Raw genomic sequence first — 19,393 nt, forward strand, 5'->3', positions numbered from 1 at the left:
CATGCATACTGCCTTTTGCCCAACACTCATCACAGCATATACTTAATATGCATATGAAGAGCAGCATAATGCAATGTCTACTGAGCATGTCCTATGTGCTCAGAAGTATGGTTTGTTGCACTGTGAAGAAGCCTTTACATTGTGTGATTTAATCCTCATTATACAAGAAAAGGTGAGTAATAGGTGTTCAATAATTTACAGAAACATTTAGATGTGGTGCCAGCCTTTCTTTTCTCCTCATGCAACTATAATATGACACTACACAAGATCTGGAAGATTGTTTACAGTTATCCCTAATAGGTCTTTTCAACGTCCGCTTACAAGTCCATGTTGATCTCTTACACTAAAGCATATTTCTCCCCAGAGATTTTGATCCATCCTCAGTCCAAAGCGTGTCCCTGTCTTGCAAATTCCAGGTTGAGGCCAGGTTTAGTTTGGATCAAATTTGTGTATTCTTTGCTTTTACAGAGAGGGAAGGAAAACAGGAAGAGAAATTCCTCTTTGGAAGCTGCTCTAATGCATCCTGAGGAACCTCAGACCTTGGATTCAGAGTTCAGAGCTGCAGATTTATGTCTCTAGAGAGGCATGAATTCAGTAGGGCTCACTGCCCATTTCCTTGCATTTGGGCAAGAATTGAAGGCAGAAAGGGAGTTTATGTGTCCAATTCAGTGTGCATAATATTGTTCCCATTTGTGCTTGAGGCCGATGGTATCTGAATCCATATAAGTTCTAAAGATGTGAGATGCATTTACAGAAAGGATAGAACTACTAATTATTATCCTATGAGAGTGTATTCACGGGAATCTGGTCTAACTATACTCCAGAGGGACAGTAGACACCAAAGAGGTCTAGAGAACTCACTGTGTTGAGATGTGGGGACAGTGAAGCTCTCTGCTGCAGACTTGCTGGTTACAGACTGGAAGCTCAAGAAGGAATCTAGTGTTCAAAGCCCTTCTAATTTAGAAGTGGTGGGCACATTTTATGTTTATGTTGCAGTTTTAATTCTGGAAAGTGTTCAGGAAGTATTAATAGTAAAGAGTATCAAACTAAGAAAACCACCCCACAAAGGTAAAAGAGAATTAAAAGAAACCCTTTTATTACTCAAATCACAATGTGATGGGCACAGTGCCAATCCACTGAGAGATTGCAAAGGGACACATAAAGTTGTTCCTGTACATAACTAAGCATATCCTAACTTTTACATAAATGTTATCTAGATGAATAATAATTAGCTTTGAAGAAAGAAGTTTAGACAGCCCTATTTGTCCTAAACAGTGCACCATAAACTTACTGGGTAATTAGTGAGACTCTCTTTTTTTGATAATTGGTTAAATTCCAATAAAAAAACAAGCTTCTGAAATTAATACAGGAGGAGATAATTTTGCAACTTAAAGGTAGGTGCTCACTGCACTTTGGATCCCATCTTCAGATGGAAATTGTGGGATAGGGAGCTATTTTCCTTGATAACTGAAATTTCTTTTGAATAAGCTGAATCAATTACACCTAAATGTATTAATACTCCTTTTCATGTAACAAAAATATGACCAAATTATTAATATTAATGTGCCTGTTGGACCAGGACAAATAATGGCAAATTCTTAAAAGTTTTTTCAGCAGCCAGGTGATCCCCTTCCTCCATAAGGTGTCATTGGGGTGCGGTGGTGGGGAGCTGGTGCCGGGCTGCCTGGCTGAGCACAGCCACAGCATTGGTGGCTCAGCAGCCATGGCAGCGGTGGCACCATGCACTTTAATTTTGCTGGGCATAAAGCCGCTGGCATTTAGATTTAACATTATTAAAAGCCAATATATGTAAAACCATATTTCTTAAATTAGGAGGACTAACCATTTCTTGCACCATATGTTTCTTACAATCTAGCAATAAAATCTACATGAGTTTCATTAACATTTTGGTTAACATTTATATACGAAGCTACAGTCTAAGAGCAGCTATCTTTTTCCATTCTTAATACAGCACTGTTGAATTTGAGAAATAGCTTGATCATCATATTTTAGTTAAGCATTAATATCAAACCAAATTTCCTGTCCCATCATTTGTGCCATCGATTTTTACTGGTGGGTCTGTGGACTCATTTAGCTAGGGTTTCTGACACATCTAATCCCTGCACTAAGTGGTGAACTTTAAAAGTTTACACGGAGATATAACGGTTCACACAAGAGATTTCCAAACCCAAGGAATTAATCTTTCCATTTGAGCCAATTCTTTAAACGAGTTATTGGTGTAAAGAGAGTTTGTGCTGACCGGGTGCAGTGGCTCACACCTGTAATCCTAGCACTATGGGAAGCTAAGGCAGGAGGATCACACAATGTCAGGAGTTTGAAACCAGCCTGAGCAAGAGCAAGACTGTGTCTGTACTAAAAATAGAAAAAAATTAATCAGCCAAATAAAAATATATAGATAAATCAGCAGGGCATTGTGGCATATGGTTGTAATCCCAGCTACTAGGGAAGCTGAGGCAGAAGGATTGCTTGAGCCCAAGAGTTTGAGGTTGCTGTGAGCTAGGCTGATGCCATGGCACTCTAGCCTGGGCAACAGAGTGAGAGTGCTGTTTTTGTCATTCCACCTGTCATTCATAAACAAGGGAACTCTGATATTTACCAACAGATTAATAATGCAGCACAGAACATGAAAGGGGCTTTAACAATTTTATTTGAAGCTAAAGACAGCTGGACTTCCTGGTGCTGATGATTATGTTATGAAAGAGACTAAAGATGTATGTGGTGCTCACCGTCTCCCCTCTGGCCACTGTGGACATAGAAAGCAGGATTGCATCCAAAATCACTAATGAAATTTTCAATCAAAAAGCAGCTATGATCCATGAGATTCCTCTAGAGAGAATGACCGATTCGTTTGTCAAAGTTAGATGACTAAAAATGAAAACTGTGCACTGTGTACTACACCCACTAAAATAAAGGAAGATAAAGCCATGTAAAATAAATTCTCTAGATTGAAATATCAGATAAATATTATTCCAAATATTTTAAATACACAGAAATAATTCTATTATATTCTAACCCTGAAAATACACACTCATAAGTAGATTCTAGATGGATGCATAGGTTGTACTATAAGTACTTTATAGAAAATTAAATTCAAACTTCTTTATTTACCCAAACTCTCTATTAAGAGATTGCCAGATTCTCATGTTTCTTTATATAGTACTTACTGTATGCATCACACACTTATTTATGCTTTACTTATTGAAATTATTTTCATATTTATGGCATTATATGTTAGGATCTAATAACAGTTTGCTTTTACAAAGCAAACAATACTGAGTTCTTGATTTAATCCTCTGGCATTCAGAATTGTATATCTGTCTTTGTTCTTAAGGCTCTTACTTTAAGCTTAGGATTCTGAATCTCTCTAATCTTAATTAAGTAACCAGAATACTGCATGTATAGCCAATAAATTCCCTCAAATTCTATAGTTAAATGATTTTCACCAAATTAAATTAATTCTACAATTCTCATCAGAACCTTTAAAGTATTATGTGAACTCTCAGCAGGTGAGTACAACAGTGAGAATATTGTAGCCCAAGTGCAGGCAGAAAAAAGAATGGCATAGATACATTTGTAGAAGGGAATGAAGATAAAAAGAGACCAAAAAAAAAAAAACACTGGAAATAATTAAGAAATGAAAGAAGCTGAATTCCCACTGATAAATTCTAAGAGTTGTTTGTTCTGCAGGTCTCATCACTCCACATGAAAATCAGTGACATTTTTCACCCTGGACATTTCAATCTCTTACCTGGAGCCACAATTAAATTTTATAAAAATCATTCTTATAATTGCAGAGTAGGTCATACATACAATAAATACAAACTTTCAATTAATAAAATAATATATTAAGCCTAGCATGAGTAATAACCGTGTAAGAACAGAAGATAGGCATGGGCAGGTTCTGAATTAGAGACTTTAGAATTTTAAACAAATTCATTCAACATAAAGCAAAAAATATTGCTCTCAGAATCTGTGGAGTTTCTAGTTTGCTAGTATATTCTGAACAATTATTAAATTAACTATTTTTTTCTATATTTCTACTTTTCTTTTCAAAATAAGTATACATCCATATTCACACAAACATAATTACTTACTCTATAAATCTACTGCAACCAAAGTTCATCTTATACGTGATGTATTTGTGTATTTGATTCAGTATAAATAAAAAAGTGTGTTTATTTCTGTTTAACTGGCCAGACGGGTGGCATGTTGAAAGAAAAACGTAGCATAAAATGTAATAAGTACTCATTCAGTGTTCAGAAATATATGGCTTTTCATTAAGTGGACAAACTTTATTATAAGCATTACAGTGACAATGAATTATAAAAATAATAAAAAATAAAACTTGTGGGAACATTATTCTTCAAAGAATTAGAAATTTGAAGCCACTGAAAAAAAGATCACAAACGATTTAATTTTACTGTGTAACCCAATAGTACATTTTTGCAATCCATTGCCTCCAACTTTGAGTAACATGGAATAGGTTAATGTTGGTAACAAACTAACAGTTCATTCAATCTACAACACGTTTGACACAACAAAAACCTTTTTTAATTTAATAAAACAAATTAGGTTTACATGTAATCTAAAAATATTTAAAAATTCACTGTTTCATTATTTGAATGTACAATTAGTAAAACAAATTATTTGTAATATTGTCATTGTTTTATTCTGATTTTAATGAGAAGGATATTAATCTGTATACCTACATCATATATCACTTGAAATACTGTTTGTTAGAAGTCTACCACACAGCACCTCTCCATTTCATACATCTTACATTTCAGTGATTTTAGTTTTCTATGGAAAAGTAGATGAATGATATGTACTTAATACACAAAGACTTCTAATAACTGTGATGTAGCTATCATTAACCATAGACATTCACATACACACTAAAAATGAAGCATAGCATCTACTGTTTTTAAAGTTGAATTACATCAGTATTTCCTTGTCAAAGGTTGCAAAAAAAATTATACTTTATTGCATTTGCATCCCACCCTGACGAGAAAGTATATTTTACACATCATTATAATTTTCATAAAATCTCGTGTTTTTAAAGCTGACATAAAAATAATTTATCTAACTATTTTAACAGAGTTATTCTCTATACACAACAACCTGGTTTAAAGAAATGTTTAAATGTGTTAGTGCCTCAGCACATTTTTCTGTCAGTCCTCTGATATCTGTTTAGACTTAATATTGATTATATGTGTTCTGAAATTTATTATATCTCAAAAGGAGTTTTAAGTATCAGTTCTTTGTTGTTCTCTAAGGTATACCTTTTTCATAAATATTTGTTCACATTCAGTATATTTGTAAGGTTTCTATCTATGAAAATTTTTGTGATGTTGATCAATGTTTCAGAAAATATTAGAGAATTACTTTCAGTGAAAGTTCTCCCATGTCCAATAAAATCTCTGCCATAACTCAAGATATTGTCAGCACTCTACATTATTATTGTTTACATAAGTATAAGTACTGTTGTGCATTTTAAAGCTAATATTTTGGGAAAATACTTCCAAAGTCATTGCATTTATCTCACTTATATCTAGTATGATTTCTTTGATGATGAGTAAGATTGGAGCAGTTATTAAAGACTTTGTCACAATTTTCACATTTATACAATTTTTTTCTGTTATGAACTCTTTCATATAGATAAAAGTATGAGCACTGGATAAAAGCTTTGCCACGATCCTCAAATTTATATGGTTTCTCTATACTACGAATTATTTTATGTAGTGTAAGGATTGAGCACTGGGAAAAGGCTTTTCCACATTGCTCACATTTCTAGGGTTTCTCTCAAGTATAAATTCATTTATCCAGAGTAAGGTGTGTGTACCGGGTAACGGCTTTGCAACATTCTTCACATTTGTATGATTTCTTTCCTGAATGAAATCTTTTATGTCAAGTGAGGTCTCTACACCGGATAAAGGCTTTGCAAGATTCTTTACATTTGTAGGGTTTCTCTCCACTATGATTTCTTTTATGAAGAGTAAGTGTTGAGCACCGGGTAAAGGCTTTGCCACATTCCTCACATTTTTAGGGTTTCTCTCCTGTATGAATTCGTTTATGTCGATTGACATGTCCAATCTTGTTAAAGGCTTTGCCACATTCTTCACATTTGTAGGGTTTCTCTCCACTGTGAATTCTTTTATGTTCAGTAAGGTGTGTGCTCTGGGTAAAGGCTTTGCCACATTCTTCACATTTGTAGAGGTTCTCTCCACTATGAATTCTTTTATGTTGTGTAAGTTTTCTGAACTGGGTAAAGGCTTTGCCACATTCTTCACATTTGTAGAGTTTCTCTCCTGTATGAATTTGTTTATGTCGATTGAGGTCTCCAAGCTTGATAAAGGCTTTGCCACATTCTTCACATTGGAATGGTTTCTCTCCACTATGAATTCTTTTATGTTGAGTAAGGTGTGTGCTCTGGCTAAAGGATTTGCCACATTCTTCACATTTGTAGGGTTTCTCTCCAGTATGATTTCTTTTATGTATTGTAAGGGTTGAGTACCGGGTAAAGGCTTTGCCACATTCCTCACATTTGTAGGGTTTCTCTCCTGTATGAATTCCTTTATGTCGATGGACATGTCCAATCTTGTTAAAGGCTTTGCCACATTCTTCACATTTGTAGGGTTTCTCTCCACTATGAATTCTTTTATGTTCATTAAGGTATGTGCTCTGGGTAAAGGCCTTCCCACATTCTTCACATTTGTAGGGTTTCTCTCCACTATGAATTCTTTTATGTAGAGTAAGGGTTGAGCACCAGGTAAAGGCTTTGCTACATTCCTCACATTTGTAGGGTTTCTCTCCTGTATGAATTCGTTTATGTCGATGGACATGTCCAATCTTGTTAAAGGCTTTGCCACATTCTTCACATTTGTAGGGTTTCTCTCCACTATGAATTCTTTTATGTTCAGTAAGGTATGTGCTCTGGGTAAAGGCTTTGCCACATTCCTCACATTTGTAGGGTTTGTCTCCTGTATGAATTCGTTTATGGCGATTGAGGTCTCCAATCTTGAGAAAGGCTTTGCCACATTCATCACATTTGTAGGGTTTCTCTCCACTATGAATTCTTTTATGTTGAGTAAGGTGTGTGCTCTGGGTAAAAGCTTTACCACATTCTTCACATTTGTATGTTTTTCTCTCCATTATGAATTTTTTTATGTTGAGTAAGGATTGAGCAATGGGTAAAAGCTTTGCCACATTCTTCATATTTGTAGGGTTTCTCTCCTGTGTGAATTATCCTATGTATAGTGAGATTTGTGTAGCAGTTAAAGGGTTTTCCACATTCTTCACACTTGGAGGGTTTGTCTATAGTGTGAAATTTCCTATGTCCAAGAACTTTTGAGCTGTGCATAAAAGGTTTGCCACATTCATTATGTTTGAATCTTTTCTCTCCAGTATATCTTATCTTAGGTTTATTTAGATTTGAGGACTTGCTCAACATTTTTATACATTTATAACCTTTCAAGATTTTCCTATGATTACCTGACAAACATTTGGTAAGATTATCATAACATACTTTCTGCGTCTTACACTCATCAACACACTCCCGGTCTTTTCTTAAATGTACATTTTCAAGGTCAAAGCTTCCATATAGTCTTATTATTGATTTCTGGAATGGATGTTTTATGCCCTTCTCTGGGAGTAGGTCTTGGGTGCAATGGGAAGACAGTCCTGAAAGAAATTAAAATAACAAAGTATCTCACTAATTATACTTAGGTAAGTATACTTCATAATTTGAATATACAAAACTATACCAAGGACATTAGCAAGAAAGTGCAATAGACTACCATAGTCTTACTTCCATCATAGATATATTACCTTCAAAATATATTTGCAAACATGATTCATTGAGAAGTCATAATTGGTAATATTTCATGGTACCCCAGATGAGTATGACACCAAGAACCATATGGAAGGGGAAGGAACATTTGTTACATTTACCCAGCAAAACTCTTCCTCCCCACTGATACAGAGTTCTCACTTTAGCAGTAAAATTCCATTTCCTGGATTCCCTTTCAAAAGAGACTCAAACCAATGGCACATGTGTCCATACATCTGGTTTTTGATGGCCTTTGAATGTCTGGATTCTATCTTCCAAGACAACTACATAACATTCTGGGAAAGATATGCACATATCAAAAATAAAATTCTGCAGTATTATATTGATGGTGCAAAAAATTTAATTATGCTATAAAATTTGAAAGACAAAATAAAAATGATCATTACCACATGTTAATTGACAGAATATAAAGAGACATAATTATTGACATCTATATCATGAAGTTGAGAGCAGATATAAATATTATGAATTTTTATGTACAATTGAAGTTAAGTAGTTATCAGTTTAACATAAGTTGCAACTTCAGAATATTTTAGGTAATTCTCACAGTGAACACCAGAAAAATGTTTAAAGCAATACACAAATGAAGGTGGCCACAGAAACAAAATATATCACTAAAATTCAGTGAGGTGGAATGAGGAGAAAAGGAGTAAAAAGAAAGACTAAATAGTGACAACAGTTATATAAACAATTAATATTAGGGCAATTTTGAATCCGTCCCTTTTAGACAATTATGCAAATATTTATGTACTAGTATTTCTACTCAGAAGACACAATTAAATAAAGAAATTAAAAAATCCAACTATATTCTCTCTAAAGAGACTTGACTTCATACCTGGTGAAAGCAATAGACAAAAAGTGACAGGAAATAACAAGACATACCACGAAAATGCTCAGCATACCAGAGCAGTGGAGTTCAAAATTATATTAGGCACATGACTTTTGAAGTGCAAAATGTTATAGTTTATAAAATATACTTTAAGTCAAAAGTTCCACAAGAGACAAACAAGGACATTTAATATAAAAGGAGGTCATTCACTGATAACCCTTTAAATATAACTTATATATCTGATATCTATCTATGTCTCGCATAAAAGTTCTCAAATATATAAAAAGTGTTGACAACATTGAAGCAAGAAATGAACATAAAAATAATAGGATAGCATGATATTCCACTTTCAATACTAATAAGGTCAGTCAAATTACTAGTAAGAAAACAGGAGAGTTGAAATCACTAGAGAACAATAAGTCCTCACACATATATAGAACATAATAAAATATACAATATTCTTGATAGCTCATAAAAATTCTTCCTACAAATCTACCTGTTCAGACAGAAAACATGTCTTAACCAAGTTTCAAAAATTGAAATTTTACACAGTTTAATTTCTCACCAGAATGGAATGAAACTGTAGATAAGTGACACAAAAAACACAGAGAAATTCAAAAGTATAGGAAAATAAACAACACACTCTTGAACATGTTCTTGTTCAAGGGAAGAAGACCTAATGTTGTGAAAATGTCCAAAGTGATCTACAGATTAAATACAATTCCTTTCAAATTCTCAATTTCATTTTTTCAAAAATAGAAATAGCAAACCCCAAAATAATATGAAATCTAAAGAGACCACAAAGATGTGAACAATCATCAAAAAGAGAAGCAATGCTATAGGTACCACACTTACCCATTTTAAAACATTAAAAATGTATACTTTGGAATACTACTCAGCTATAAGAAACAACACTGATATGCACCTCTTGTAATTTCCTAGATAGAACTGAACCCCATTATCCTAAGTGAAATATTCCAAGAATAGAAAAACAAGCACCACATGTACTCACCAGGAAATTTGTTTCACTGATCAACACCTAAGTGGACATATAGGATTAACATTTATCGGGTGTCGGGCAGGTGGGAGGGGGAGGAGGGGATGTGTATATAGAAACATAAGGAGTGCGATGTGCACCATCAGGGCATGGACACGCTTAAAACTCTGACTCTGGGGGTGAAGGCAACACACATAACCTAAACATTTCTACCCCCATGATATGCTGAAATAAAAATAGAAAAATAAAAAAATGATACAGTAGTCAAAGAAGTTATCTAATGGCAGAGACACCTGGACCAATGAATGAGAAAGAAACACAAATAAGCTCTTACATATATTGTAAAATAAAGAGTTATCTTCATATGCATATTCATTTCACCATAATTTACAAAAGTCAGTGGATGATAGCAACCCAAACTGCCTTTGCCAAATGAACAGATAAATACTATTTGAAATGTAGAAATAATGGATTATTTCTCAGCTTAAGAAAAAACAGATTCTCTAATAACATCCACAATATAGATAAACCTCGATGACAATATGCTTAATGAAACGTCAGTCACAATAAGACAGATGTATTTTGATTGTATGTATAGGATATTTCTAAGCTGTTACACTCCTAGGAACAGAAAACATAATGCTTTTTGTCAGCAGTTAGGCAATGGGCAAAACAGGTAGTTTTCTCATGTGTACTGAAATTCACATTTACTTAGTACATACATTCCAGACAATATAGTACATGATGATGTAAATATAGCTCACATGACTGATGTTAACAACTAAAAGTAATTAAGATTTCAATTTTTGTGAATTTACAATAATTAAAATAAAAAGAATATCTTAAAGAGATACAGAGATGAACTTTTCAAAACTTTCTTACATATTACAAAATTGTTTTTTTAATTTCAAAATATTATGGGAGTAAATCATTTAGAATATGTATATTGCTTTTGCATCGACTGACCAGAGCTACAACTGTGCCCATCCACAGATCGTGTGCACCACACTCATTAGGAGTGGATTTTCCCAACACCTTCTCCCCCTTTCAACAGCCCAATACCCAATGAAATTTACTTCCATTTGTTCACATATGTGTTGATCGATTGGTAACAATTTGATAGGGACTATTTGTGGTGCTTGTTTTTCCATTCTTGTGATAGTTTACTTTAAAGAAAGGCCTCCAGCACAATCAAGGATAATACAAAAGGGTGTCATTTAGCCACTGAATTTGAGGCTCCGTAGTACTCTATGGTATACATATATCACATTTTATATTTATTTATAGATATATTTATATTAATGTATTTATAAGTACTAAGGATGTTTCTACCTCTTTGCAATTGTAAATTTTGATGTTATAAACATTCAAGTGCAGATGTATTTATTATAGGATGATGTTTTTACATTGGTTAGATAGCAAGTAGTGGGATTTCTGGATCAAATGGATGTTCTAAATTTAGTACTTTCCTGTGTCTCCATGTAACTTTCCAGAGAGATTGTATCAGTTTGCAGTCCCACTAGTAGTATACAAGTCTTCCTACCTCTCTACATCCACACCTACACTTACTTTGGGCTTATTGATAAAAGCCATTTTCACTGGAGTAAAGAGATATCTCGCTTTGGTTTTCATTTGCATTTCCTTGATGAATAGAGATATACACACTTTTTTCATATGCTTCTTGGCCATAGTACATGTCCTTTTTAAAACTTTCTGTTCATATATTGGCATGCTTTTAATCAGGTTGTTTGATTTTATCTTACTGAGTTCCTGGACTTATGTGTATAAATTCTAGCTATTAGCAATATATGGAATATATAGCATGCAAATATTTTCTCCCATTCTCTAGGTTGTCTGCTTGCTCTAGTTATACTTTTAATGGCTGTGTAGGAACTTTTTAGTATGATGAGGCCTGATTTATTTATTTTTGTTGGTGGTGTGATTGATTTGGGGGTATTCTTCCTAAATTTTTTGTCTAGGCTGAAGTATGTAAGAGCATTTTCAACAGTTTCTTCTACAATTCTATGGTTTTATGCCATAGGATAAAGTCTTTCATCCATTGTGAGTTGATTTTTGTGAGAGATGAGAGGTGTGGATCCTGTTTCACTCTTCTACATGTGGCTATCCAATTTTCACTGGACCATTTATTCAAAAGGGATTTCTTTCCCCTGTACACATTCTTGTCTGCTATTCCATGGCTATATGAGGATGGTTTTATATCTGTGATCTCAGTTCTGTTCCTTTGTTCTATTTCCTGTTCTTGTGACAATGCCATGCTGTTTTGGTTACGATAGCCTTGTACTATAGCTGAAAGTCTAGTAAACGGATGCCTCTCAATTTGTTCATGTTCCTCAGTGTCGTTTTTGTTTTATGGGGCCTTCTCTTGTACCATATGAAGTATAGAATTACTTTTCTAAATCTGTAAACAAAGATGTTATTAGTTTAACACAAATTGTATTGAATCTGTAGATTACTTTGGGTAGTAAAGATATTCTAACAATGTTGATTTTGCCTATCTTTGACCATGGGATGCTTTTCCGTATGTTTCTATTCTCTTCTATTTCCTTCCTCAGTGTTTTATAATTCTCCCTGTAGAAGTCCTTCTCATCCTTAGTAAATATATTCCTAAGTATTTCATTTGCTTTGTTTCAATTATGAAAGGCATGCATCTTTGACTTGGTTCTCAGTTTCACAGTTGTTGGCCTATGAGAAAGTTCCTGATTTGTGTACATTGACTTTGTAACCTGAGACTTTGCTGAACTTATGTATCAACTCCAGTAGCTTTTGGCAGACTCTTTGGTGTTTTCTGAGATCATTAATCTGTAAAGTGTGATGGTTTGACCTCTTCTGCTCTGATTGAGACTCCCTTAGTTTCTTTCCCTTGCCAGAAGCTCTGGCAATGATTTCCAGTACTATGTTTACAATAACTTAAAGGGATATATTATCTGTTTATAAGCAGGAATGCTTTCAAATTTTCTCTGTTCAGTGTGAGATTGACTGGGGGTTTGTCATATACGACCTTTATCATTTTGAGCTAAGTCCCCTCAATGCCTATCTTGTTAAGCATTCTTACACCAAAGAGGCCTGATTTTGTTAAATGCTTTTTCTGGGTCTCTTGAGAATATTATATGGTCTTTGTTTTTACTTTCCTTTTATGTATATAATTACATTTATGGATTTGCCTATGTTTAACCATGCCTACATCTCTGGGATGAAGCCCACTTAACCATAATAGATTACATCCTCAATATATAAAAATGACTACAACTCAACAACAAAAATGAATGACTTGATTAAATAATGGACAATGGATTGATCTGGCATTTCTGAAAAGCAGATATACAAATGGCCAAACAGAATTTGAAATGGTCCTCAAAATTATTAATCTTTAGAGAAATGCAAGCAACATCACAATGGGATATTACCTCACATCCATTACATTGAGAAGTTTTAAATAAGTAAATATATATACACATACATACATAGGTTGACAATGTAGAGAAATTGAAATGCTCCCATGTTTTTCTCAACCTTGGATTCTAATATTATAAGACATAGACATGGAACAGATCAGAACTTAAAAATACATAAAGAATCATGAAAGTAAACAGACAACCTACAGAATGGGAGAAAATTTTTGCATCCTATGCATCCAATAAGGGATTGATAACTAGAATATACTTAGAACTCATGAAAATCAGGAAGGAAAAATCAAATAACCCCATTAAAAAGTGGGTAAAGGACTTGAACAGAAAATTTTCTAAAGAAGAGAGAAGAATGGCTAACAAATATATGAAAAAATCCTCAACATCCCTAATCATTAGGGAAATGCAAATCAAAACCACAATGAGATATCACTTAACCCCAATGAGAATGGCCTTTATCAAAAAATCTCCAAACAATAAATGCTGGCGTGGTTGCGGAGAGAGAGGAACACTCCTACACTGCTGGTGGGACTGCAAACTAGTTCAACCTCTGTGGAAAGCAATATGGAGATACCTTAAAGTGATACAAGTGAATCTACCATTTGACCCAGCAATCCCATTGCTGGGCATCTACCCAAATGATCCAATGACACTCTACAAAAAAGACACCTGCACTCGAATGTTTATAGCAGCACAATTCATAATTGCAAGGCTGTGGAAACAGCCCAAGTGCCCATCAATCCAAGAATGGATTAATAAAATGTGGTATATGTATATCATGGAGTACTATTCAGCTCTGAGAAACAATGGTGATATAGCATATCTTATATTTTCCTGGTTAGAGCTGGAACCCATACTACTAAGTGAAGTATCTCAAGAATGGAAAAACAAGCACCAGATATATTCTCCAGCAAACTGGTATTAACTGAATAGCACCTAAGTGGACACATAGGTACTACAGTAATAGGGTATTGGGCAGGTGGGAGGGGGGAGGGGGGCGGGTATATACATACATAATGAGTGAGATGTGCACCATCTGGGGGATGGTCATGATGGAGATTCAGACTTTTGGGGGGAGGGGGGGAAATGGGCATTTATTGAAACCTTAAAATCTGTACCCCCATAATATGCCAAAATAAAAAAAAAAAAAGAATCAAATGAGCAATATGGTCGGGTGGAAAATATCCAGTTGTTTTATCCCAAAAAACAAAAATTTGGCAGCTATCCACGGAAAATTACATTTATGTGAATTTGGGGACTTAAATGGATGGTCATTAAATCATAAAGGTACCACAGATCTAGGAAGTCATTTTCAATATTCAGGTTCTCATCCAGTTGGCAAAATTAAGGACTCCTTGTCCTCACTACAGACTATAACATGAGTCAACCAACAGGAATGCGCAGAGGTTCCAATGGTTCCCTGTGACAAAGTTGGAGTGGTACTGCTCATCCAGTGACTTTAGGAGAGACACACCTATGTGCAGCCATGAAGGCAGGCCTGTATTACTTGGTCTTGCTATCATCTGTGAAGCAGACCTGTGACTCTGCTATAGCAGTCTCAACCACAGTCCATGTCCAGTTTTCTTAGTATGTAGATCCACATGGTGAACTGAAGGGTTGCTTCCAAGGTACTCATTGGTAGCCACACCCACCCACACAGCTGGTATCAGCCCCACCATATGCAGAGTCACTATAGAACCAGGCCCTAATTGGTGTCATACAGATCAAACTCCTGAAGGAATGCAGTTTACCCAGAAACAAGAGAGGATTGAAAATGGCCCAAGTGCTTCAGAACTAGCACACCAAACGCAGACTCCACTGCAGAGCAAGGGGCAGTCTTGTTACCGAGCTACAGCAACTATCCATTGAAAACCCAGAACCCTAAAGAAAACATCTTTACCTTCCAAAATCACTTTATAAAAACTGGAAAAGTAATCCTTCACATGCACAGATACCAATATAAAGATAATATGCAACCACTCTTAACACATGTATTTTATCATATTACTACAAGATCTAATCAGAAATTTTAGGCAACAACATAAGAAGAATCCACTCAAATTATAAACAGAAGAGTAAAACTAACACTATTTGCAGATTACATTATCTTATATATCAAAAGCCATAAAGAAGATAGAAAAAAATTATAAAGTAGTAAAACAACTCAGCTAATCACAGGACATAAAATTTACATACAAATATCAGTTGTTTTTCTATACACTAGCAAACTATCCATTAAGTAAAGAAAACACTGTCAATTACAATAGCATCAAGATAATAGATTTCTAAGATATAAATTTAACCAAGTGGTAAAAAAGATCCTTTGCAGTCACTACTAGAAGATATTAATAAAGGAAATTGAATAAGACATGAGTAAATAGAAAGATATTATCCAAAACAATGCATACATTCAATCCACTCCCTATCAAAATTCTAGTGGTATTACACATAGTATCAACAAAAAAATTCCTAATATTTGTACCATATCACAAATACTTTGATGAGCCAAAACAATGTTTAGAAAGAAGAGAAAAGGTTCTGGCATCACACTTTATGATTTTTAAGTGTATGTCAAGATGACAGTAATAAAAACAACAAAATATGAGTATTTAAAAAGCACAAAAAGAAAAGGAAGAGAATGGAGAGCTCAGAAATTAACGGAAACATATAAGGTAACTAATCTTTATCTATGGCACTAGCAATGTGAATGTAGGAAGTATGGTGTCTTCAATGCTTGGTGCTGGAAAACTGGATACCCACAAACAAATTAATAAAAGTAGACTATTTTTTCTTACATGATACACCAAAACTAACTTGAGATGTATTAAATATTTAAATGGTACACTTAAAACTGTAATGTTTCTTTAAAAAAAAGCATAAGTGAAAAGAAGAAATATGGGACAACCATGATATATGTCTTGAAATTTTGTTTTTTGTTTTTTGTTTTTCTTTGGGGGGGATATATATGACAAAATAAGCACTGGAAAAAATATAAAAAATATGAGCTGCATCAAAGTTCAAATCCTCTGTACAGCAAGGAAAAGAAAAAAATAAGAAAACTTAAGATAGGAGAAAATATTTTCACACTTTATATTCTATAATATGTTAATGCCCAAAATATAAAGGAAACTCCTATTAATCAAAAGCAAAAACAATATTATCTTCAACATCATTACCCAATCAAAAACAAGAAAAATATTGTGTAGATTTTTCTCACAGAAAACCTACAAGTTTACAACAAGCAACATGAAGAAAAACTCAGCATCACTACAACATCATGCAAACACAAATCAAAATTTTTTTAAGGTATCCCCTCCCAACTGTTAATATGGGTAATGTCCAAAAGAAGAGACATAACAAGTGTGGGCAAGAGTGTGCAGGAAAGCAATCCCTGTACACTGTTATTGATTGTAAATTGGTACTGTCATCATAGAGATTCATTAACAATTGTAAAAAAGAGAATAGCCTTATCATCCATCAATTCTACTTATGAGTATAACCAAAGATGTAAAATCAGTATCTTAGGAAGATTCTGCACCTCCATGTATATCACAGCATTATGCACATGTGCCAATAAAATGGAAACAAACTAAATGACTGTTTATGATGAAAAGGCTAAAAAATGAGTATACAAACACATACAATAGAATATTATTAAGTCATAAAAATGATAAATATCCTGCCATTTCAACAACATGTATGGACATGGTAGGGATTATGCTAAGTAAAATAAGCCATTCCCAGAAACATAAATACTGCTATAGGTAATATAAAAAAGTTGAACTTATAAAAATAAATAGTATAACATTGGTTTCCAGAGTGCAGAGGCAAGAAAAGTGGGCAGATGTTTAAGGGAAATAACTTTTAGTTATAATTCTTGGAGAACTAATGCACAGCATCATGGTTACAGTTATTAAAAATAATTTATATACATGAAACTTGTTAATAACATAGACCTCACTATAAGTAAATGTTCTCACTATAAATAAATTATAAATGTGAGAGATGATGGATATGTTTATCACTTTAACTCTATTATTTTACAATGTATACACACATCAAATCATTACTGCATAAAAAATAAATGTATACAGTTATACAATTCTTATTTGTGTAAAAGTACACCTGTTAGACACACACACCACACACACAAATACACACACACACACATATATACGCACACATATGCACATATGTATCACACATTCCTGATGGTACTAATTAGGGGAAAATTACAAAATATAAGTTATCAAAATATTATGTATCAATTGTGATTATAAACATATTTAGCAATTTGAAGCACTCAATGGGACAGTATGTTTAAGAATTCTATGAGGTGAGTATGCAAAATAAACTATATTACTGCTTGGAAACTATGGTCTAAAAAAGTTGTAATTTTACTCTTATTTTCTACTAGAAAAAAGGATATTTAGAAGTGAAATAACATTAGGTGTTCTTATGTTTAGGAAGACGCTATGTATTTGTATAAAATTAATGAGTCTGAATTTCTGTAGGATTGCCTCTGAAACCTTGGAATTGGAAATTATGATGCAGACAATATGAACATCTGTCCCTAGTGTTTCTAGCATGACTGAAACAAATCCTAATATCTCTAATATTCCACTTTATAAATTACAGTTATGAGGCAACAAAAGGAACTTAAAACATGGAGCTGGGTATGGTGGATCACACTTATAATCCCAGCACTTTGGGAGGCCAAGGAAAGAGGAACACTTGAGGCCAGAATCTTGAAACCAGCCCAAGCAACATAAGGAGACTCCATTTTTTTTTTAAAAAACTATTAATAACAAAAAATAGCTTGCAATGGTAACTCCTGAACATAGTTAGTCCTAGCTACTTAGAAGACTAAAGTAGTAGGATCCCTGGAGCACAGAAGTTTGAGGTTGCAGTGAGCTATGATCAGCCACTATACTCCAGAAGGGGCAACAGAGCAAAACTCTGTCAAAAGATGATTTAATGTAGAGGTCTTCAAAATATGTACAGATATTCTCATATCCCCACATGCAATAGAAATAGAGACAGATAATAGAGTCCCTTATAAGCCATGACAAGAAGTTTGGCTCTTACTGAATTCTAAGGAAAATCAGTGCATGGGTAGACTTTGTAGAGAGTTTAAGAGCATGGGACAGAAGATGTCCTTCTGTAAGTTAAAGAGAAACATACACAGGCTTCTAAAAATCATTGCCAACACAGCAGAATATTCCAAGCCACTTTTTAATATCTGCCTTCCTCCTTGAGCTTTACCTCTCAAACATTTGTTATCTGCTTCACTGAATCACACCTACCTGGATATTTGGCTGTTGTTTCCTCTTTCTTCATAATCCAGGGCTCTATCCTTTGCTCCAGACATGTGATCAGCTCTGGCTTTGAGACAACAAGACCTGTTTTATAAAAAAAAAAAAAAAAAAAAAAAATTCACATGACTGTTGCTGAAGTCTTTCCAATTACTAATGCAGTACTATCCTTAGCAGAGAGAACATTATAGAATATTCTACAAATTCCTTTGCAAGATATTGTTTTCTCACAGACCTTGTAGAATGATAATAAATTATTTCTAATTTATGACTAGAGCACCAATTCCCACTAGCACCAGATAAATAAGAGGTGGAAATTCTATTCTAACTTGCAGGCAAGATCTATATACCCTGATTTCTAGAGTAACTACTAATCTAGTGTGAAATATACATATTAGCCCAAGAAAAGGAAATATTCAAGATAACCTGAGACATCTAATGATTTTATTTTGTACACCAAAACTTCAAATTTTCTTTATTAGCGGGGATATACAATTCATTCATATAAAGTAGAAACTTTTAAGAAACTACCTACAAAAATAAATTAATGACCTTAATGTGGAATAGGAATTCTGTACATAAGTGATCCTCACCAAGGGAGACCAGGTTTCCATAGTTCTCCAACATCACATCCCTATACAAATTTTGCTGAGCATTGTCAAGGCATGCCCACTCTTCTGGAGAGAATTCTACAGCCACATCCCTGAATGTCACCATCTCCTGTAAAAAGACATATATTTCCCAATTGGCCATAGAGAGAGTTGTTCATTTGACTACAAGGAAAATAAGTTATGAGAACTGTTTCTGACATATGAGTGACTAGACTTATCCAATGAGATATTTTTTTAGCATATTGATATTCTTGAACATATTCTCTTATTCACAGGAATGAGGATCACTAAAGATGTTTGAAACTGTGTGCATATGATTCTGCTTTAGATGATAAAGTATTTAATA

At 34.0% G+C, this 19,393-nt stretch overlaps 1 protein-coding gene across 1 annotated transcript; it reads right to left on the reverse strand.

Moving 5' to 3' along the window:
- Nucleotides 1-6,063: 6,063 nt before the first annotated feature.
- On the reverse strand, nt 6,064-7,173 carry LOC142862643 (uncharacterized). Its single transcript, XM_075995964.1, has one exon. It carries the CDS (start codon nt 7,171-7,173, stop codon nt 6,064-6,066), a length of 1,110 nt encoding a protein of 369 aa, XP_075852079.1.
- Between the last annotated feature and the right edge of the window lie 12,220 nt (nt 7,174-19,393).

The sequence above is a fragment of the Microcebus murinus genome, chromosome 20 (assembly GCF_040939455.1).
Source record: "Microcebus murinus isolate Inina chromosome 20, M.murinus_Inina_mat1.0, whole genome shotgun sequence".
Lineage (NCBI taxonomy): Eukaryota > Metazoa > Chordata > Mammalia > Primates > Cheirogaleidae > Microcebus > Microcebus murinus.